The sequence below is a fragment of the Tympanuchus pallidicinctus genome, unplaced genomic scaffold (genome assembly GCF_026119805.1).
Source record: "Tympanuchus pallidicinctus isolate F22 unplaced genomic scaffold, pur_lepc_1.0 scaffold20, whole genome shotgun sequence".
Taxonomy (NCBI): Eukaryota; Metazoa; Chordata; class Aves; order Galliformes; family Phasianidae; genus Tympanuchus; species Tympanuchus pallidicinctus.
The window spans coordinates 7,971,233-7,990,314 of record NW_026294722.1 but is presented as its reverse complement, the minus strand read 5'-3'; the positions used below and the strand labels follow the sequence as shown (position 1 = coordinate 7,990,314).

Sequence of the window (19,082 nt, the reverse complement as noted above, 5' to 3'; positions counted from 1 at the left end):
CATACTCCTCTTCCTATAGACTGAGACATTTTCAAATCTGATTGTCTGATATAAAACACACTGCTTCATACTGAGATACGCAGCAAATATGCTTGTCTTCAATGACATCTGTAGAAATCAACGTCCATGAAAATCGGGACAACTGGGAGTGTTTGTGAACATTTATAGTTTTGTGAGGCAGAGAAAGAAAATACAGTGAGTTCACTTACTCTTCTTGGAGAAGAGCTTCTTCCTCCGTCCTGTGTGGCTCAGCTTGTATTCATTCTCTTCACAATTGCAGTCTTCACTATTCCTGCTGTAGTACTTGGGCAAAAGATTGGAAGTGCCTTTGTTGTTGCCAGCCAAGTTCATCATTCCCTTGCACTTGTGCAATTTGAGCTTCCCACTGGCATCTTCCACACACTGCCATTTCTGGAAGGAAGATGTGGTTATTAAAAGATTGTTTCAACTCTGCATTGTCTAATTGTTCCAGCAACCTGTCAGAGTTACACGATATGGAAGACTCATCCCCTATTAGCAAAACAGACTTCTTGTAATCTTACATTTTAAAACCAAAAAGAGAACTTTTCTGGAACACACTTTGTGTGTCTCTGATTTTGTTTCCTGGAGACAGAGCAATGGGAATTTCTTAACTAATCTGATGCTACAGCTAAACACAGGGAGGTGTCAGTTGAAAAGCCGTATTTCTCCAATTATGCTTCTCTAACAAGGAAGCCCAAGTCATATTATCCATATGTTTGAGAAGAATTCTTGCATATCTGCAAGTTTGCTTGACAGGTTGGCAGGAATCTATACCATTATCAAGCTATTAGAATAGCACCAGCTCCAGACCTGTGTACAATTCAGATCCATCCCCTACTACTCTACAAAAGAAAGAACCTTTCCTGTAAGCCTCCTTACAGCATTTATATTACTAATCTTTCCCCATTCAACACCCTTGGGCTTGATTAGCAATGGTGAGCTGCACTGGATGCCTCTACAGTGATATTCCCCTCCCTTTTCCACGAAAACTGGAGAAAATCTAATCTCTAATCTAATCTGATTCCTTTTGTTACTCAAAACCTGAAGCAAAGTGGTTATAGATCCCTTTGTGCTGCTGTCAGAGCTGTGCCAAGGGCAAGGGAATTTAGCCACCTTTAATGTGGCAAAGCGTTTTACCTTTATTCATCAACATTCTACTAGCTACACAGCTAGCATTTGAGATACATATATATATATATATATTCATTTATTATTATTATTATTTTTAAATCACATTGCAGTTATTATTGTGTTAAAGAGAGTTTTGGAAACACCACAGCCTTCTGCAGAGCCCTGAGAAGTGTTTCTCTTTTTTTCCTATTATAAAATCCTAAGCTGTGACCTCCAGGACTCACTGGAATATTGAGATTTTTTCCAAATAAAAGAACAGAATGAAAAACAGCAAGAGCTCCCAAGAGAGATGACATTTTACAGCAGCCCACAGCTCTATGAGGGAGATTCAGTCACTTCATTTCCCACAGAGAGGTGTGCCCAGGCTTGGGGAACAAAGCCTTCCTTTTTGCATTGAAATTCACTGCATTGTTTGCATGACAGCTAAGTAAGAAAACAGTATCTTCGCTGTGCTTTCATTATAGAGAACTTTATGGGAGTCAGAAGTGAAATGCCCAGTTACACTGGATTTATCTACATTCTAAAGAGATTCTCATTTAAAAGAGGCTTATGGTATGTCCACTCATTTCCTTAAAAAACTGGATGTCAGGTCCCCTGAGCTATAATTCTTAGCAGCAGACATCATGTCCAAACTCCTGTATGATCCAAGCCTTGCAGTGATGCAGACAAACCTGTCGTAACTTTCAGCACAAGGAATCATAGGAAATTGATGTGACACTGGTGATCAAACTTTTCAATCCGACATCTTTGCATGAGTGTCTTTATCTGTAAAGCAGGATACACTTACCTAGCTGGAGTGTAGAACTAAAATCTGAAGAATAAATTGCTGAATCTTTTACATTTGTTTTATAAAAGCCTGACACTGACTGATGCACAGACTGAGGTTGAAGTAAAAGTTACTTTACTATAATGATAAACTTTCCAATAAAAAAAATGTAAAATGAGACATTAAAATGTTTGTTGCTGTGCCCCATTACAAATCATCTGAATCTTATTTTTGAAAATACACGAACAAACTGCATTTTCTGCTCAGCAGAGCTCTATGCTGGAGGTGTCTGATACACAAAAACGAAGATTCAACAGAGAGAAAGTTAACTGCCACAATGGGAGCTACAGTAAATAAGTGCTGTGATGTGTAACCCAAAAATATTTATAGTCTCCTGTCAAGAAAGCAATGCTTATGTTTCCCCTTCAGGTTAACTGGAAGAATCCATTTTATTTGTGGTGAAGCTTGAATTTCTCCAAGGCAGCTGTACGCCCAGTGAAAGTATCTTAGGGCTTTACCAGAAGGGCATGCTGGATGCATTAGCAGGCCCACTGCTGAACAACTGCAGTGCACAACTACAAAAATGACTTCGGAAGCAAACACTGAGCCCAGCTGGGAAATTCAAGTAAACAGAAAAAAAGAGCTCTTATTTTTTCTTACAAAACAGATATGGGCATGTGTGCAGACATATCTAGGTCTTACAACTTATCCCAGTCTGCTTGTAAGCAGAAACACAAATGCTCTAGGCAACATCATGGCTATCACTTACCTCCATTTCCACAAGATACTTTGAAGCTTAGGGAAAGGAGCTGTAGTTGCAAGAGAACTGTGAAAATCTCTGCTTGACAGTCAAGAAACATGAAACTGTGAATTCTGGCATTTAACGTTGGTTTCTAGGGCACAGCACACTATCATGCTGAAACCCGTGTCAGCTGGCAGCAGATATTTTTTAAGAGGTAATCACTTAAATACTTAAATTCCTATATGAGGAACTCTGGAGTGCCAGAGATACTTTGGCCTACAGGTGAAATGATAACCATCCAGCAGTAAAATGTAATTACATATAAACAGTGGATTAACTCAACCAGACAAGAAAACAGAACGCCCTTAGTTGGCAACCCCCAACTTTAAAGGTCTTTTCTTTATTAGATTGAAAGACGTGTTCTCATTCCAAGTTCTACAGCATGTAATATCTCACACAAGCTAGATCCTGAAAAGGAGCATGCGTTAACACAAACTAAAACTCAGTGGAAAATACAAGCTCCCCCACAACCTTTATTCCAGCTAATATCAAAAATCCAAAGGAAGAACCTTTCTTTTTTCCTCCAGTGCCTTCCAGAACCAGCTACTCAAGCCACCAAATAAGTGGCTTCTACTTATGTACTGAAATTCATCAAATTCACATTGTGCAAAACATTCCTTTAGTTTAATCATTGAATCTGTTCTAGCTGGAGATTTCCCACTATCTTCAGGCACGCCACGTTAGCTGCTGTGCTTGCTCTTTCTGCCACCTACTGTGCTGGGCCTGTTCTAACATTTCTACTCCATCCTCTATCCTACCCAAACTCTCACATACATGCTACTGATTGCAACTTGTGTGCACATCAGAGAACAGAAATATTAGTACTACTGAACAGAAGACATGTTCAAAGGCACAGTGCAAAAGCAAAGAGAAGACAGCTCATACACACATTCCCTCCTCCAGCACAAACTATCTGCTGTATGCATCAACAAGAGGAAATTAGGACTTCAGCACCTACTAGACACGACTCTTAACAGCAGCTGCAGCTTGAGCAGAGATCCTGCTTCCCTCTGCTAACACTATTCACCTTGAACATACAAAGGATCCCTTAGTGGAAGAAGACACGTTACATTTTTCTGTGTGTCAGAAATCCATTATTTCCTTCCCAGCCCCAGTCATCATCAAATGGTTTTTGCATTAGTGTGCATTACAGTCTCCTTACTGCTACAGCAATCACAAATGTTAATTCAAAGTCATTAGCTGAGGCTCCAATCAGAAATAAATAGCCATGACCTTTCCCCATTGGATTTTTCATACCATTCACTCGTTTCCCTCAGTGAATCTCTCTCAACTGACATTGTTTTCTTTGGGGAAAAGGACCAATCACACAAATCTTGCTAAGAAAAGATTCCCATAGAAACATACAGCATCCACAGCTGAGGCCTAAATCATCATGCTGTGTCTCATCAGTTCTTCTTTTTGTTAAGAGGAAGAGATTCCATTCCCTTTCACAGAGAAGCGAAAAGTGAAACTGTCTGATCAGTTACCTGCCAGCAAGGCTCCCTCCCACACAGACTCTAGAATTCAAGGTTTCAACAGGATAACAAAGTCCTCTCTCCCTGCCAGCAATCCTACAAAAACACGTCAGCAATACACATCTTCAGTTTACACAGATGTTTTCTGAACCGCATTTTTGTTGCCACATTTGATGCTGAAGTAAAAACAAGCTGCCTTAACAGCTAGAAATATTCTAACTTCCAGCCTAAATTGATTTATGAGTACCAGGATACCTTTTTTCTGCACAAACCTGTACATTCCAGTTCAGTACTACTTGGCTCTCATTCCAATTGGTTATCATTTCTTTACACCAGCTCACAATTTGGAGATTTGGACCTTTGGGCTCTCAGCTCAACTTCAGTTCTTGAACACTACATATCACTGAAATCCAAAAACTACAAGATGAATGAACAATTTATCAACAGGAAGTCTGGGGGACTTTCTATGCTGCAAACTGTAGTTGAAGTGAGGCAGCTGGGACAACATATAAATGAAAAATCAGGTATTCAGCTGAATTTAATATTACAATTATATAATTAATTGGACTGTGGTATCAAATAGTCCCACTGCTGTGATAGGTAGTGAAGAGTCTAAGGAGTGCAGCCTAAACAGAAATCCAATGAGCAGTGGAGGGAAAAAAAAGCAAACAAGCAAACAAGCACTGAAAGGGGAACTGATTTGTCTGAGGTCCCACACTGAGCCCCCAGCAACTCCAAATCAGCCTCTCCCCATCTCCAGCTCATTGCCTTTTGAACTGAGCTACACTGTTACTCTGGCCAGGATATTTGAAGGCTTTGTTTGTTTTTATTAGAAGTTAGTATTGATTTTGGCAAGCTTCTTGCACCATCCAATAATACAATGACAGGGGCTTTAACAGTCTCAGTTAACAAGAGATGCAAATCACTTGGACCTGTACAGCAACATGAAGCAAAGAAATCCGTAAGTAAAATAGCCTCTGGAGATCATAATAGGCCACTTCTAGCTAGAGGAGGAAAACAGTTTTGTTACTTCATGATAAGGAATACAATCCTTGAATAACATCCCTTAATAAATCATGATGTTCATTTCCATAGCTAGTTGCCTCCTAATGTTATCAGTTGGAGGGTTGATAAAATTTTTAATGTATGAAGTTATCAGCAAGTCATTTCTTGTTGTAATCACAGATTAAGAAACAGATGGTGAAAGTTGCTGAGCATGTGCAACTCATGCTGGAATTCAGGAACTCTGAGGATCCACCCAACGAGCCATGAAAACTATCAGCATTGTAGCTGGCTTGATATGATTCACTGTTATCAACAGAACCAAAGTTCTTTAGTAACCTCAGGACATTCCTGCGAGCTACAAAAGAGAGAAACTAGAGACAGGTCAAAAACCTTCCTGGATTTTAAAGAAATTCCTTATAAAACCGGACTTCGTTTTCTAGTTTGACTAAAGTTCAGTTCAAGCTATGGAGACCTCAGGGCAAAGAGAACTGGTAATCTAATGATAATTATGGCACCACTTTATGAACTGCTGTAGGAAGGCACATATTGATCACAACAGTTTGCACTGCTGCTATTCCACGCTTTGTCAGAGAACTGGGGGAAACAACCATTTAAGACATCTGCACATCACTTAGGAAAAGAACATTTTTTCATGACCCTGGTACAGAACAAAGCAATCAGAGGAAGCCTACATAACAGACCTTTCATTTGCAGAATAAAGCAGGAAACCAAGTGCTAATTTGCATACTTTGAATTTTCTCCTGAAGAACACTGTCACATAAAGTAAGATTTTTAATGCTATGTAAAGAAAAATCCTATTTTTTAATCAAACACAAACACAAATAGAATTTTGGGAAAGGAAAAAAAAAAAAGGATTTGAAAAGAAATAATGTAAATCCAGACAACTAATTTTCCTCGCAGAATTAGCATTGTTATTGTACTACATGACATCCTGCTACAGACAAACTCATCCTCAGCAGTGCCGCAGGTACGGCAGGTTTAGCAAACGTGCACAAAGGCAGCACATGATTTAGAGGGATTTTGTGCAGCTGTTGTTGTGATACTGTGGAGTTGCTGGGAATACTCTGCAGAGCAACGCTGGTATCGTAATTGGCTTCCACAAAGCACATTAATGCAGGCTGCCAGATAAAAGTGGGTCAGCTTCCACTTACCAGTCAGTTTAGAATGAAAGGCCGAACTACAGTGAAGAGAAAGAATTTGTGTGGAAGCCATTAGGTACCAGGATAAACGTTTTTTATTTCATGTGGGAAGAAAGAACTCATCTCTTTTAAATCCTTGAATATAAATGCTGAGCTGCTCTTTCATCTGAGCCTACAGTCCCCTTTGTTGGATGCAAACAACTAACACAGCCCAAACTCTACTAACTGAAAAAGAAAACATGGCAACAGGCTGATTCCCATTGCACTCAGAAGAATTTACATACATTAGTGTTGCCAGAAAAAAAAAAAATCCCCCATAATGGACTTTGAAACAAGGTTTTAAACAGTGTGAATACCTCGTCTTCATAATCCTGGTGCTTTCTTATCAAAACGATTATAGGTCAAGGAGGGTCATAGAGATTTGTGAAGGAAGAGCGTTTTTGGGGAGACAGAACTGCATTCACAAGCTTTCATGCTCACAAAGTGCAATTTCAAATTCTCCATCTCATGTTCAAAGCTTTCCTTACCTCTCTGTCCTTGTCCCTTATCACTCATCCCCTCTTGAGTCTTTGTTTCATCCCCTACTTGCACTTCAGATTCTCTGTGCTCAGAATTCTCAGTGCACAGACTGTGCAGACCCCCAAAACTTGTTTGAGTCAAGAGGAAGAATCCCACCAAGCTCACACCACATTCTGACCCAGCCTTCTCTTCATCTGGATATGAAAATCTACTTCTTGTATGGAACATTTTGTATACTGTTAATTGCATAACAGTGAATATCCTATAGGATCAGGAGACATTTGTAATACAACCACTGTATGTATCATAAACTCAGCCAAGACCATGGCATGTTACTCATTTGTGCTCACTCAACTTGCTATGCAGAGCTGTGAAAGGCAGCAGCAAACAGACAACAAACATTTGTCAGTTGAGAAGTTACTCTTATTACTCTGAAAATTTTTGGGTGCGCTTATATTTAGGGCAATTTACCCTCAAATAAGTATATTCATCTGCTGCTATTTCTGCTGCCTAGACACAGTACTGGGACATATGCTGTGGTTAGATGGATTGAGACTCCCTTGAGAGCCCTTCCCAGACCCTAATTGACTTGATTGTTAGGCAATTTTTCCTGATGTACAACTTAAATATCTTTTTTGCTCAATTTCATCCTATCACTTCCAATTATGTCTGACTGAACTGTTCAAAACAATTCTCCTCTCTGCCTCCTGACAGTGAAGATGCAGCACACACATCTCTCATTAACACACCTTCACTTTGGAATCCATTGATGATTGGCAATACCAAAGTTATTTTATTACCCATAGAAGAAAACATAAGCCGTGAATGAGTACAGACAATACATGGTCCTCTTATTTTTTTTTTTCATAACTGAGACAAGTGATAATTACAGTAAGAAAGCCTGAATGTAGCTTAATTCTTATTCATAGAGATGGTCTCAGTAACAACATGGACTTGGAAATCTCTCTTCCACATTGTTTTTACAATAATGTTCAAAATAATTGAGAAGATGAAGACAAAAGCAAGTTGAAACATCTCTCAAAGGGCACATAGTGATGGAAAAGGAAGAGCTGCATTTCCCCCAAGCAGCTCATGAGATGACACTGTAGCAGAAACAAAGACCTCTCCCCAAAGCTTCTCAAATGTCGACAAGTCAAAAAAAAAAAAAAAAAAAGTTTGCTCTCAGCCACCTACAATTTCAGCTCAAGCTGTTTGATGACAACAAACTACAATACCAAAGTACTTCTTTACATTCAGGACATTTAGCAAAAACAGGCCATTGTGACACCTGGTCTCCTAAATCTGACAAAGAAATCTTAGGAGAACGAGTGCTGCTGAAGAATGCTCGTGGATACAGAATGAATCCAAACACCTAAAGAACAATGGACTCACTATACTGGTGCATTGAACTACATGATCTGGAGAGCCAGAAGGAGGAAGTTGGCCCTCCAACAGCAGAAACTGAACTAGTGTCACCTAAATAGCATATTGCTGACAAACAGTTTCACTGAGACATTCAGCTTGTGTCTGCAAGAATGGTAATATTCCACAGAGTTACTCTGACAGCCCTCTGAGCTGCAAGGAAAGGAGGCAATGCCAGTCTAATAGCTCACACACTATCAGCATGTTGTCCCACCTACTCTCATCCCTTTGTCCTCAAGTCCACAGGCAGGATGTGCTTATGGTCCTTGGTAGGAGCTATTCCGACTGGTACCTGGATGACAAAGCAATGGCACTGAGAAAATGTCACTGTTTTCGAGATTATGAGAATTAACCTAAGAGTGCAGGAATTTTCACAGAAGTGGAGTTGCTGGAGACAGCTCTGCTGTACCTCTGCAGCTCTCTGGTGAGGCTGCAAAACTTCCCAGGCTGAGGTCGTGTACTGATACTACTTTTCCTAAATTCTCTTTTACATAACCAGGATGCAAAGCGAAAATATATATTTTAATGTATGACTACAAAAGTTGTGTAAAAGAAATTACACAAACAGCCAGTTTTGTGCCCATATATACACAGACTATTAGCATGCGTGCTTTCACAATATATATATTTTCATTAACAGTGAGAATATATTGAGTGCACAGAATGTTAGCTTTCTGTTATTACATGTAATTCCAACTAACAAAATGAGTTAATTTAAAAATTCAAAGTAAAGGAAGCTTTGGAAGAGGCCAACTTGTTAGGTTCATTGTACACAGGTCACTCCAAAAGTAATTCCTCCTGTTTATTTCCATAGAAACTACAACAGATACAAAGAGCACAACAACACTATTTGGTAGAGCAAATCCTCAGCTACAAAACACTACTATATTTTTCAACACAGTCACCCCACCACTAGCTATGCATTATCATTAGCAATGGACAAAAGCTTGCATGCAGTGCTCATACAAATCTGCACCAGCAGAGGTGACTGCTGTCACTGTGACCACTGCTGAAATGCACCACCCACAGCTTCACTCTGCTCACAGCCATCTTCTGTCTCCACTAATATTCAGCAAGAATTGATGAATGCCAATGGGTGCCATTTTTAATGACACACCTTTCCATCACTCACTCCATCAGATGTCACTTGTCAGACTGTCCCTCTGCTGCCATCTGTCTTGCAGCAACAAAACAGAACAGAATACTGGTTCTACATCTACTGCCATAGCACTGTCTGTCTCTGATGACATAGGCCAACATAATAAAGTAGGAGGTATTATTCGTGGAGCAGCCCTCGTAGATTCTCATCGCTAATGAATCCCAACCACATTCTATTTGGGGAATATAATGTTAAAACAGCTGAGACAGTTCTCTTAGCAGTAGTCAGGAATCAATAAAGAGGCACTTGAATCAGCAATTTCCTGACTGCCAATCTCGTAAGTGCTGCAATATGGTTTTGAGCAAAGGCCACAAAATGAACAATTTGATTTAAAAGCTGACATTGGCAGCAAGGTGAATGGCAATGTCACACTGAAGATACTAAGCTCCGCCCATCTCCAGGTCCTCACTTTCAGCCACTTGTCCTACCTGGCCAAGCTGTTCACAAGCTGTTTGATACTCAGCTCTCTGACAAAGGTCTTTCACACGCTGGTATTTGGGTAGAAAGTTTTCTTCTTGGGCATCTACCTTCTCATTTTCCCTCTTATGCAGCAGTTTACTGGAGGGAAAAAAAAAACCAACAAAAAACACAACTATTTTTGCATTAACTCTAAGATATGCATACAGTTTACTGAAAAAAGGCCCAGAGAAGTACCCTATCTGCCAGAACCCAAGCATTGCTAGTGGCCAAAACTTAATAGCTCACTAGAAACTAGTCCTTAGCATCATCTCTCATAACACACTCATTATTTATGTCATCCTCAGGGAGCATACAAAACCACACAGAACTGGGACACTGTTGCACATCCAACTGACAAGGCAATAACAACAGTCCATCATATCCTCCTCACTACTGCATGGCTGCACTTTGCAAAACCTTCATGCCAAATGTTACTTATAAAGGCAGAGCACAGAGGGAATGGCCAGCTGACGAACACGGAGAGACAGAAGATTATTCTTCCTTCCATGATTTAAGGAGGAGGGTGGGGGAATAGCAGTTAGGAAAATGAGATGTCTTCCCATCTCCCAGTCCAACTAAACCTCCTCTCCCCCCACTCCATAGCATATTTATGCTGGCTGTAGGCAAAGGCCATACATCCCCTCCTAGCACACAATCACTACCATTAAGCGTATGCAGCCGTGTTCCTGCTGGCAGAGATAATGGCTTTAGGTCTGCAGTAGAGTGCTGCTTTGGCTCTGGCTACTCAGTATCCTTCTATTTAAAAAGATTGAGCTTTGTGATTAACACTTTCCTTACCCTCTCTCCACTAGAAATGAGTCTCTCCACACTTTCATCTTCTTCTTTAAATGGAACCTGGTAGGAGATGAGGAGAGAAAGAAACAATTTATTTCCACAAAGAACAGTGATCAAATCATGTCCCAGTTTCCTCTCCCACCCCCAGTTCAGAGGAGAAGCACAATAACCTCTCAGGGGACATGCAGCTTTATGAAGCAGGCACATATGCTTCTCCAGTGCAAATCATGAACAAACACAGCACAGATTTGTTCTCACAGGGACAAAATCCACAACAGATTCACAGAGTACACCTATTTAAATGTAAGCACTTTTAAGGCACAGGGGATTAACTGAATTGTCCTTGATCACAAAGGATTCCAAATTAAGTCAGGATTTCCTGAACCCAGTTTGGACTCTTAACCACCCTCAAAGTATCCTATTCTAAAGCAGCTGGCTCCTTCTCCCCCTTCCCCCTGTCTCCATCCCACTACTTACAAAAGCAAATCTCCTTTTTTCCTTTTTCTTTCATACTGCTGCTGATTTTCTCTAGCAGCCATCCAATGCAATTCTCTCTTCCCTTCTCTTTTACCAATGAAAGTACTGCTGGAAGGACTCAAATATGTAATTCTGAATGCTGGCCTGCCCTTGCAGTCTGATATGCAACCAACCTTTTCAACTCAATTCTCTACAGTTTACTCAAAATGAAAGGCTCTGCTACAAATGATGCCACAGAAATACTTTAAATCTATGATTCAAATAAGTGAAGACATTGAGTGGCCCACTCACTGCTAACACTTACTTTTACTACATCCAGATGCCACCTGTGCCATACAGCAAATTTGACAGAATCTGTCAAAATGAAAAGTGTCAGAAGTATAACATAAAATATCTTTAGATTTTCCTATGAATACTGCACTCACAGATAGTAGTTTTACTAGTTTTCCTTCAAATACACTGCATGTTGATGAATAATTCTTCTAATTTCCATGCAAGCACATACATTTTTACATGCATGTTTTCTTCTCTTACCTATTCACTGGTCTCTCAGAATCCAGAAGTTTTAGAATAGATTTACCATCCATATCAGATGGAATATCCAATCCAGCAATATCCAGAATCGTAGGTGCGAGATCAATATTCAACACAATGTGAGGATTCCTGTAAAACATGTATAGGAACGTGATTTAAAGTATGTGCAATGACACCAAGCAACTACAGCTCTTCCACACAAACCATGGATCTAGAAAAGCTTATTTTGTGATGCAAATGCTATGAAATTCCATGTAAGGAATTAATATGCAAGACAGAGATAAGTTGTGCAACCTCAAAAGGGATTAATACTAAGATTTAAAACTTTAGCACAGAGCATTTTTGAGAATGTAAAGTTGTTCATACGGCACAGTTAATTATTGCAAAAGAGGTTCAAAAGTTGTTCAGAACATGAGAGAGCTTTGGATACCATTGTTTTACAGCATCAAAGAGTCTGCCAAATATGCTGATTACTTGATTAAAAAATAAATCTGGCAGTTAACACATGCTTTATCTGTTTCAAAAATGGCATGGAAGTAAGTACTGTAGCTCATATCACAGTAAGCATGTTCTGATAAGAACATGAGGAGAAATACATTGCCAGATAGTACAGCAAATAACTGAAAGTTGCTGCTAATATGGTGTGTGTGACAAAGTGGGAAAGCAATTATGGACCAAGCATAAAAAAGAGAACATTTAAGTTAAAGACGTTGTTTTGTAGTATAGTCTCCCCAGACTCACAGCTATCCTGTGAATCCTGTCTGCAAACACAGACTCCCCAAATTTCAACGTATTTCCATGCCCTGTTTTTTAGCAAAGCAGTGGCACGTGCTTCTCAGCCACCACAGTTAACAGGGCACTGTTTGAACCTAAACTCACTCAAAATTCAGTTCCAGTATTGGCATCAACTCTGGACCAGTACAGACAGCTCCCATCTCCAAATCCCTTCAAATGCCACAGCCAAATATGAGTGTGTTCATGGGTCCCAGCATCTAGCTGTACAGACCAGCGTTCTATCACGCAACCTGCTTTTATTACAGGTTGAGTTCTGCTGAAAAGCTCAAGGTCTATGTTGCACCTTAAAAGCTTATTTCAAATACCTCTGTGCAGAAGCTGTCTTATTCACAACATTACACATGGTTTATCAGCTGCATACTATTTCTTTAAAAACAAATACACAGGCTGGCAGGTAATTTTTGAAAATTGGAAAAAAGAGAAGGTGAACATATTGCTATAGAGACAATCTTCTACAGCACTGAACATAAAGAATGACCGTGCTATGAACCACAGGCACAAAAGAAGGACTGGGACCAGATGGATTGCTACACATGTATGTCAGTGCAAAATTGTAGCTGAAAGTACAAGACAGAAGAAAGCTGCTAAACTCACACTAATTAATGAGACACCATTTAAAAATTACTGCATTTTTGAACAAGCAAGCAAACAGGCACTGACAAGATGATGAATTAAATTGATGTACCTAATTTGATTTTAATTACTAATAATTGTGGTGTAGCATATTTGGTAATACAAATGAGAACTTAGTAATGACTTGCAACAGTGAATGCTATTAAATCTTTGTTGGTATCAAAAGGGAGTCATGGCAATTACTCTGCAGGGAAAAGAAAGTTCACAGAAAACACGAATGATTGAGGCTGTAAAATTCAAAGAAAATCAGGCTGTAAAGGAAGATCAATTTATTATCTGATATATTTTCCCCTCCAAGGTATTTTATCCTTTTCTTCCCATTTGTTGTACAGTGATGGGCTCTGCTTTGCCAGACTCTATCAGACTAACTCTTCAGATTCTAAAATAAATATATTTTCATCCTTACAGGTCACTCAAAAACAAAATTCAGTGGGAAGATTTTACAGGTTTTATGAGTCCAGGTGTGAAGATCTTTGGACCAGTGCAGTCAAGCACTGGCTGGCCCCAAGCACTGCAGGTTGCAGCTTACTCCACTTTGGCCATACTAGCATTATTGCTTTATTGAGACCAAAACCTGCAGTTGATGGGAAATAAAGCAAGTTTGCAAAAGGCTAATCCAGTTCTCTGGAAAGTCTCTGCTACTGCAGACAAATCTTCAGGGCTGGAGGAGTATGTTTTATTCCATCTACCCTACAATCCAGTGTGTTGTGCAGGCAGCCCCTCACCCAATTTGGAACCATGAGGCAGCTTTGACAGTGCAACTCTTCTTATCATTTAACATTACTGAAAGTCATCCTAGTACACCAAGACTTTCACAAGATTCAACCTTACCTGTTTCTTACCCAATTTACAGAATTTTATAGCATTATTTTTGGCAGAGTACTGGATTAGGGCAGGAATCAGTCACAAAGCGTTGGATGCACTCACTGGCCACCCAGATCTTTGTACTTCAGAACACTCCTGCTCCCCTGCCTGTGTCTTTTTCTCTTCCTAGTCTTCTCTGTTCTAAATTCTCCTTACTCTCCTCTCGAACTCATGAGTTCTCCCTTATGTCACCTTCCATTAGATCAACCTCCTATTTCTCTACAAAATGCACTCCCTCCTCTTTCCCCAGTAACGTTATTCACTCACATTCTTCTGTGCTTCACAAAGTTGTTCTGTAAACTTAAACGGAGGGGAGGGAAAAAACATAAGAACACAATACCAAATAAATAATAAAAACCCCAAAGATTTTCAGTACTTCACAACTTCAGCTGAAATCAGCAGTTGAACACTTGGTGCTAAAAATGAAATCACGCTTAACATTTAGTTTAACTACGAGAACTGCTTATTTCACATGCAGAACTATTGTCAGTAAGCACATATACACACTGCAACATCTACAGAATCTAACATTTTTGTCCCTACTCATAATTTGAATCAGTGAATTTAACTAGTAAATGGAACAAGGTTTATTCGTAACTATTTGCTACTGGATGATGTGTTGGAACACATTCCTCTGCTGTAATGAAAAAACGGTGTGTGGAAGACTGTGTGTGTTAATTATGCTAAAACATGCACATTTATATAAATAAAAGGCAGCAAATTATGGCACTCTGTCCAAAATCATTACTTAAGTGCAAATATTTGATATTGAAATAATTGCTTAGAAAGTGTATTTACATAATTTCTTAGCTGATCAAAGCTACCAATTTAATTAACAGTCATATTCGGCATGCTTGTGTGAATCTGACAAACAACACTAACCATGTAATCTCAAAGGATGAACCAGAGGGAGTCTGTGGATGATAATTGTGGATAAACTATTACATACATTCTTCTTCATAAGTTGAAACAAATGACTTCAGCAGGAGATTTAATTAATGTCTGGCAACAATAATTTACTGTAGCAGTTAACATTATACCATACATGTTTCACCTTGAAAATATTACAGATGTGTGTAATACTTGCATTCCTCAAAAGAAGACTCACAAATGTTTTCTACAACAGACCCAATTCCAAGTGGCTTTTTCAACTACAGCCACAAAAGCCTTGTGCTGCACACCTATGCAACCAAAAAGGTAACTGTAAAAACTGCTTGATCCTGTTATACCAGCATGTGCTCTCAATTCTGCTAGCTAAGACAGACTTATTCTGCTGCCACAGATGAGCAGGAAGTCAGTCAGAACATGCAGAATTTTGTGCCTCCACTTGTATGCCAGGTCAGTATGACCAGAGATATGCACAAAGAATTTTTCTGGTAGCTACATATTCACATGCACACACAATAGAGAAAACTTACAAGGACCCAGCCTCCACATTTGGCCCTCGGACGTAGAAAGGAACTCTGATATCAAACTCATACGGCATCGATTTTCCCTTCACCAGCCCAAACTGACCAATATGATAACCATGATCTGCTGTGTATATTATATATGTATTGTCCAGTTCACCAGTTTCAACCAGTGTGTTGTAAATCTGAAAAAAAAGCAAAAAACCCACAGTATTTGTTTCACTGAGATGTACTATATAGAGATATGGGAGATAATTTTCAATCTATGTGTAATCTACAAATAACAGCAACCCTGGATGTCACTGACTTATCACACTGATCTATTCCAAATAGCTTATAACTACAAAAAATGTATTGATTGAATATTGCAGCTATATATTACAAGGCAAATCCCCATTTTCTGTTTTTAGGTAAACCCGTTAACATCTCATAGCTTCAAAAATGCTTGGGTTCAGCATTTTGCATGAGAACTGCCAAAACAGCATTAAGTACATTTTTGTATTTGATGTTATTTTGATAACAGAGATGAGAGTTTCAAGGTGATGAGCATTTCTGAAATTCTCTCTCCACCTTTATCTTTTCCTGTCAGCAAGCAATTCTAATAAAATGACAGCATTTTGCATCTCACACTTCTTTAAGCAACACTTAACAATCTTGCCTTCAGACAAATGAGTTCTCATTATGTAGAATATCTGCAAAATCTCTTCCAGATAAACACCACTCAGTTTCACTAGAGAACTAACATAGCATGTTCTCTTCATTTTCTATTTGTGGTTGCTCCTATAGATTTATATGAGAATCTTCACATGAAATACACCAACATGAGCACCACAGATCAATTTTTATGTACTATTTTCACTTGCCAAGGTCCTAGAATGGTGAAGCATTAAGTCATGTCTTACACATTTCAAGACAAAACAGCACTGAAAAAAACCCACTCTTTTTTGTTACTTTCCTGTTGTTGCTGCTGTTTTCACTTTCTTTAATACTGAAAGACTGTTAGATACAATTCAGATGAAAAGATCAGACCAATTTGGGGATTACAACTATAAACAACCCAACCAATTTTTCCTGCAGTAAATATGCATATGAAATTAATCCAAAGTCAAACCATTTTACAGTAAAATAGATAATCTCTAATACTGATATCTGATGTATCTAAGCAGGTTCATTAATCTGGAGTAGAGATCACACTTGCCTGAATCAGAAATTATAAGTCATTACTAACAAGTTCATGCAATGGCATCCAGATAACCTCATCTTCGCCTTCCAGGACTTTTATTTTATGCTCTACCATTTTGATAAAGAATGCCAAGAGATAAGCAGAAAATTGCAACGCCTTTAAATCTGCCTTCTTACAACTGGAAACAAACCCACTCTTTCTCACAGTAGCTATTAGCTAATTCAGATATATCAGTTCAAAGTTCCCACTGTTACATAAAGCAGATTTAAAAGAAAATAGAAATCTACCTATATTCTTATTTTCTTTTAGCATTTAACATCCTAGGTGTGATTTACCATGGGATTGTTCCTTTTTTAACCTGTTTTAATTTTCTGAGTTCTCCCAGAAACCCTGTGTTACAGCACCAAAATAGGTCCACTGTCACATACATATCTTCAACAGGCTGTAGGATGGCTTTGCACTATTAGAACATATATTTTTAAAGTTTAGATTAACATTTTGTTTTCAGTAATGTGTCTACAGCAACAAATTAGCTGACTTGGAACACCCAGCTACTTAAAACTGAAAAGTCCTTTTTCTTTTACCTGCATATGCATCACAGTTTGAAGCTTAACTCAAGAAACAAACCCATATTGACCCAAAAAGTGATGGTTAATCTTACCATCTCCATAGAATCATCCACAGACATGAGTGTTTGAAGGCGCTTTCTCTGTAACATGTTAGTGAACTCCATGTGTATAGGCTTCATGGGACCCGTATACCTCATTATCCAGTGCTTGTCTGGGTTTGGAGCATAGTTATAGCTAGGAGTGCTGAGAAGCAAAGAGAAAAGTAAACTATTTTAGCAGTGCAGAAAAAAAACACACATAATGTGTAACAATAGCTACTATTTCATCAATACTACAGGACTTACTCTCTGAGGTACACAAGAAAATATTGAGTTCAGGAGTTTCGTTCTTTACGTTCTAATAGGAGATAGGAGAAAACTCCGTGGGGAATAAAACCTATTAAAAGAGTAAACATTGTTTCTGCAGTGTCATCAGACTAACACAGATACTTTTCAAGGCCAAGACACCACCCTCGGAAGTCTAACTTCACAACTAGGATGTATTAGGACATGTTATCAGGTCAAAAAGCATGTACTACGGCTTATTTTCTACTCATGTAATTAATCACTTTGCTTTCATTCTGCCCACATTAGCGCAGTGCAAGCTGTTGAACAATAACTACAGAACATGTTGAGAAGCTTCCAGTATGTTTTTTTAAATCAGCTTTTTTCAATTTAACATGACTGGCTACTTTCAGACTTCAGCACTCATGTACCCAGAGCAGCAGAGGCACCCTACCTGGTGGTATCAAACTGCATGTGAGCTCATGGCAAGCAGAAATGGATATATAGCCAGATTTTAAAGACCTGCCAAAAAAAGCAGGAGTGAGGGGAAATAGGACTGTATTTTGTCAATACTTTCAAGCCACTAAGTCATTTGCAATCATAAGAAACTTTCAAATTCCAGTGAGTTCAAACTAAAACCAGATTAATTCAACTTCCTGTAAAAATCCCAAGAGCTGGAATCAATATCCTCCTGGAATCTCACAGCCCCTCCAAATACTCATAATCTTGTAACCACCAAAGTGATGAGGAGAAATAGCACTGATAGTCCATCATCTCACGTAGTTAGCTGTTTCAGAAATTGCTCTTTCCTGCATAATTATATCATTCTACATAAGCCAAATCTAAATAAAAGACTTACTTTGGTAGATCATTATCATGGTGTTGACTCTGTATCACCAACTTGATCAAAGTTATATTTGTAGCTTATATTTACAATAACTACTATTTTTATCTACCATAAATATCCCTTAAAAGCTTTTTTTACTGTTTAAGACTAAGAACCACATCTGTTAGTTTCTTCATGTCCTGGTTCACACACATCTCGGGTAGAGTTTAAAATATTAGAAATTACTTTTCCTAAATGATTTGCTGAGTCTCTCTTTTTCAATCAAAACAATAAACTCACTCTATGCAAAAGTGCAACCTAAGAAGGTGACACAGTAATACAGGAAAAAAATAGCAGATACTCAGCTACTTTCTTCTTCCCAAACACAATTTCCTGACAAACTCAGCTCCTGCTTGGCAAATACCTACACTGTCGTTTTTGTGTATGCAGCAAAGCAGCAGGGTAAGTTATTAAGATAAACAACAGTAACATAAGCTGAAACTTCTCCTTGAAGTTAGTGTTTCTAATGTATCTTTGCATATGACAGGTAATCTTAAGTTTTTACATAAATATGAAATTAATAATCCGACAGTGAAATGTTCTATGCAGAAAGCCTTTGTTTGATGCTATCTGAAAAATGTGCGTAGGTGGCAAATGGAAGCTTCTTCATATAGGGAGGAAAGGGCTGGTGTTTATTCTCTGTGTACTGTTAATAGCCTCTTGAATTTCAGAATGTTATTGTGGCTGAAATAATG

General features: G+C 38.7%; 1 protein-coding gene across 14 annotated transcripts in view; it reads right to left on the bottom strand.

Annotated features, from left to right (window-relative positions):
- Positions 1–19,082, bottom strand: part of SULF2 (sulfatase 2) — a 135,615-nt gene that overhangs the window by 14,834 nt on the left and 101,699 nt on the right. For 13 of the 14 annotated variants that reach the window (XM_052684312.1, XM_052684315.1, XM_052684306.1 and 10 more), the window contains 6 exons: positions 17,271–17,421; positions 15,436–15,611; positions 11,726–11,854; positions 10,718–10,774; positions 9,889–10,018; positions 210–411 (listed from right to left, as the gene is read on the bottom strand). In XM_052684312.1, the coding sequence (XP_052540272.1) occupies positions 210–411; positions 9,889–10,018; positions 10,718–10,774; positions 11,726–11,854; positions 15,436–15,611; positions 17,271–17,421 (845 nt within the window). Of the gene's footprint in view, positions 1–209; positions 412–9,888; positions 10,019–10,717; positions 10,775–11,725; positions 11,855–15,435; positions 15,612–17,270; positions 17,422–17,955; positions 18,024–19,082 lie in introns of all 14 variants that reach the window. The other variant, XM_052684316.1, reaches the window with a different exon arrangement.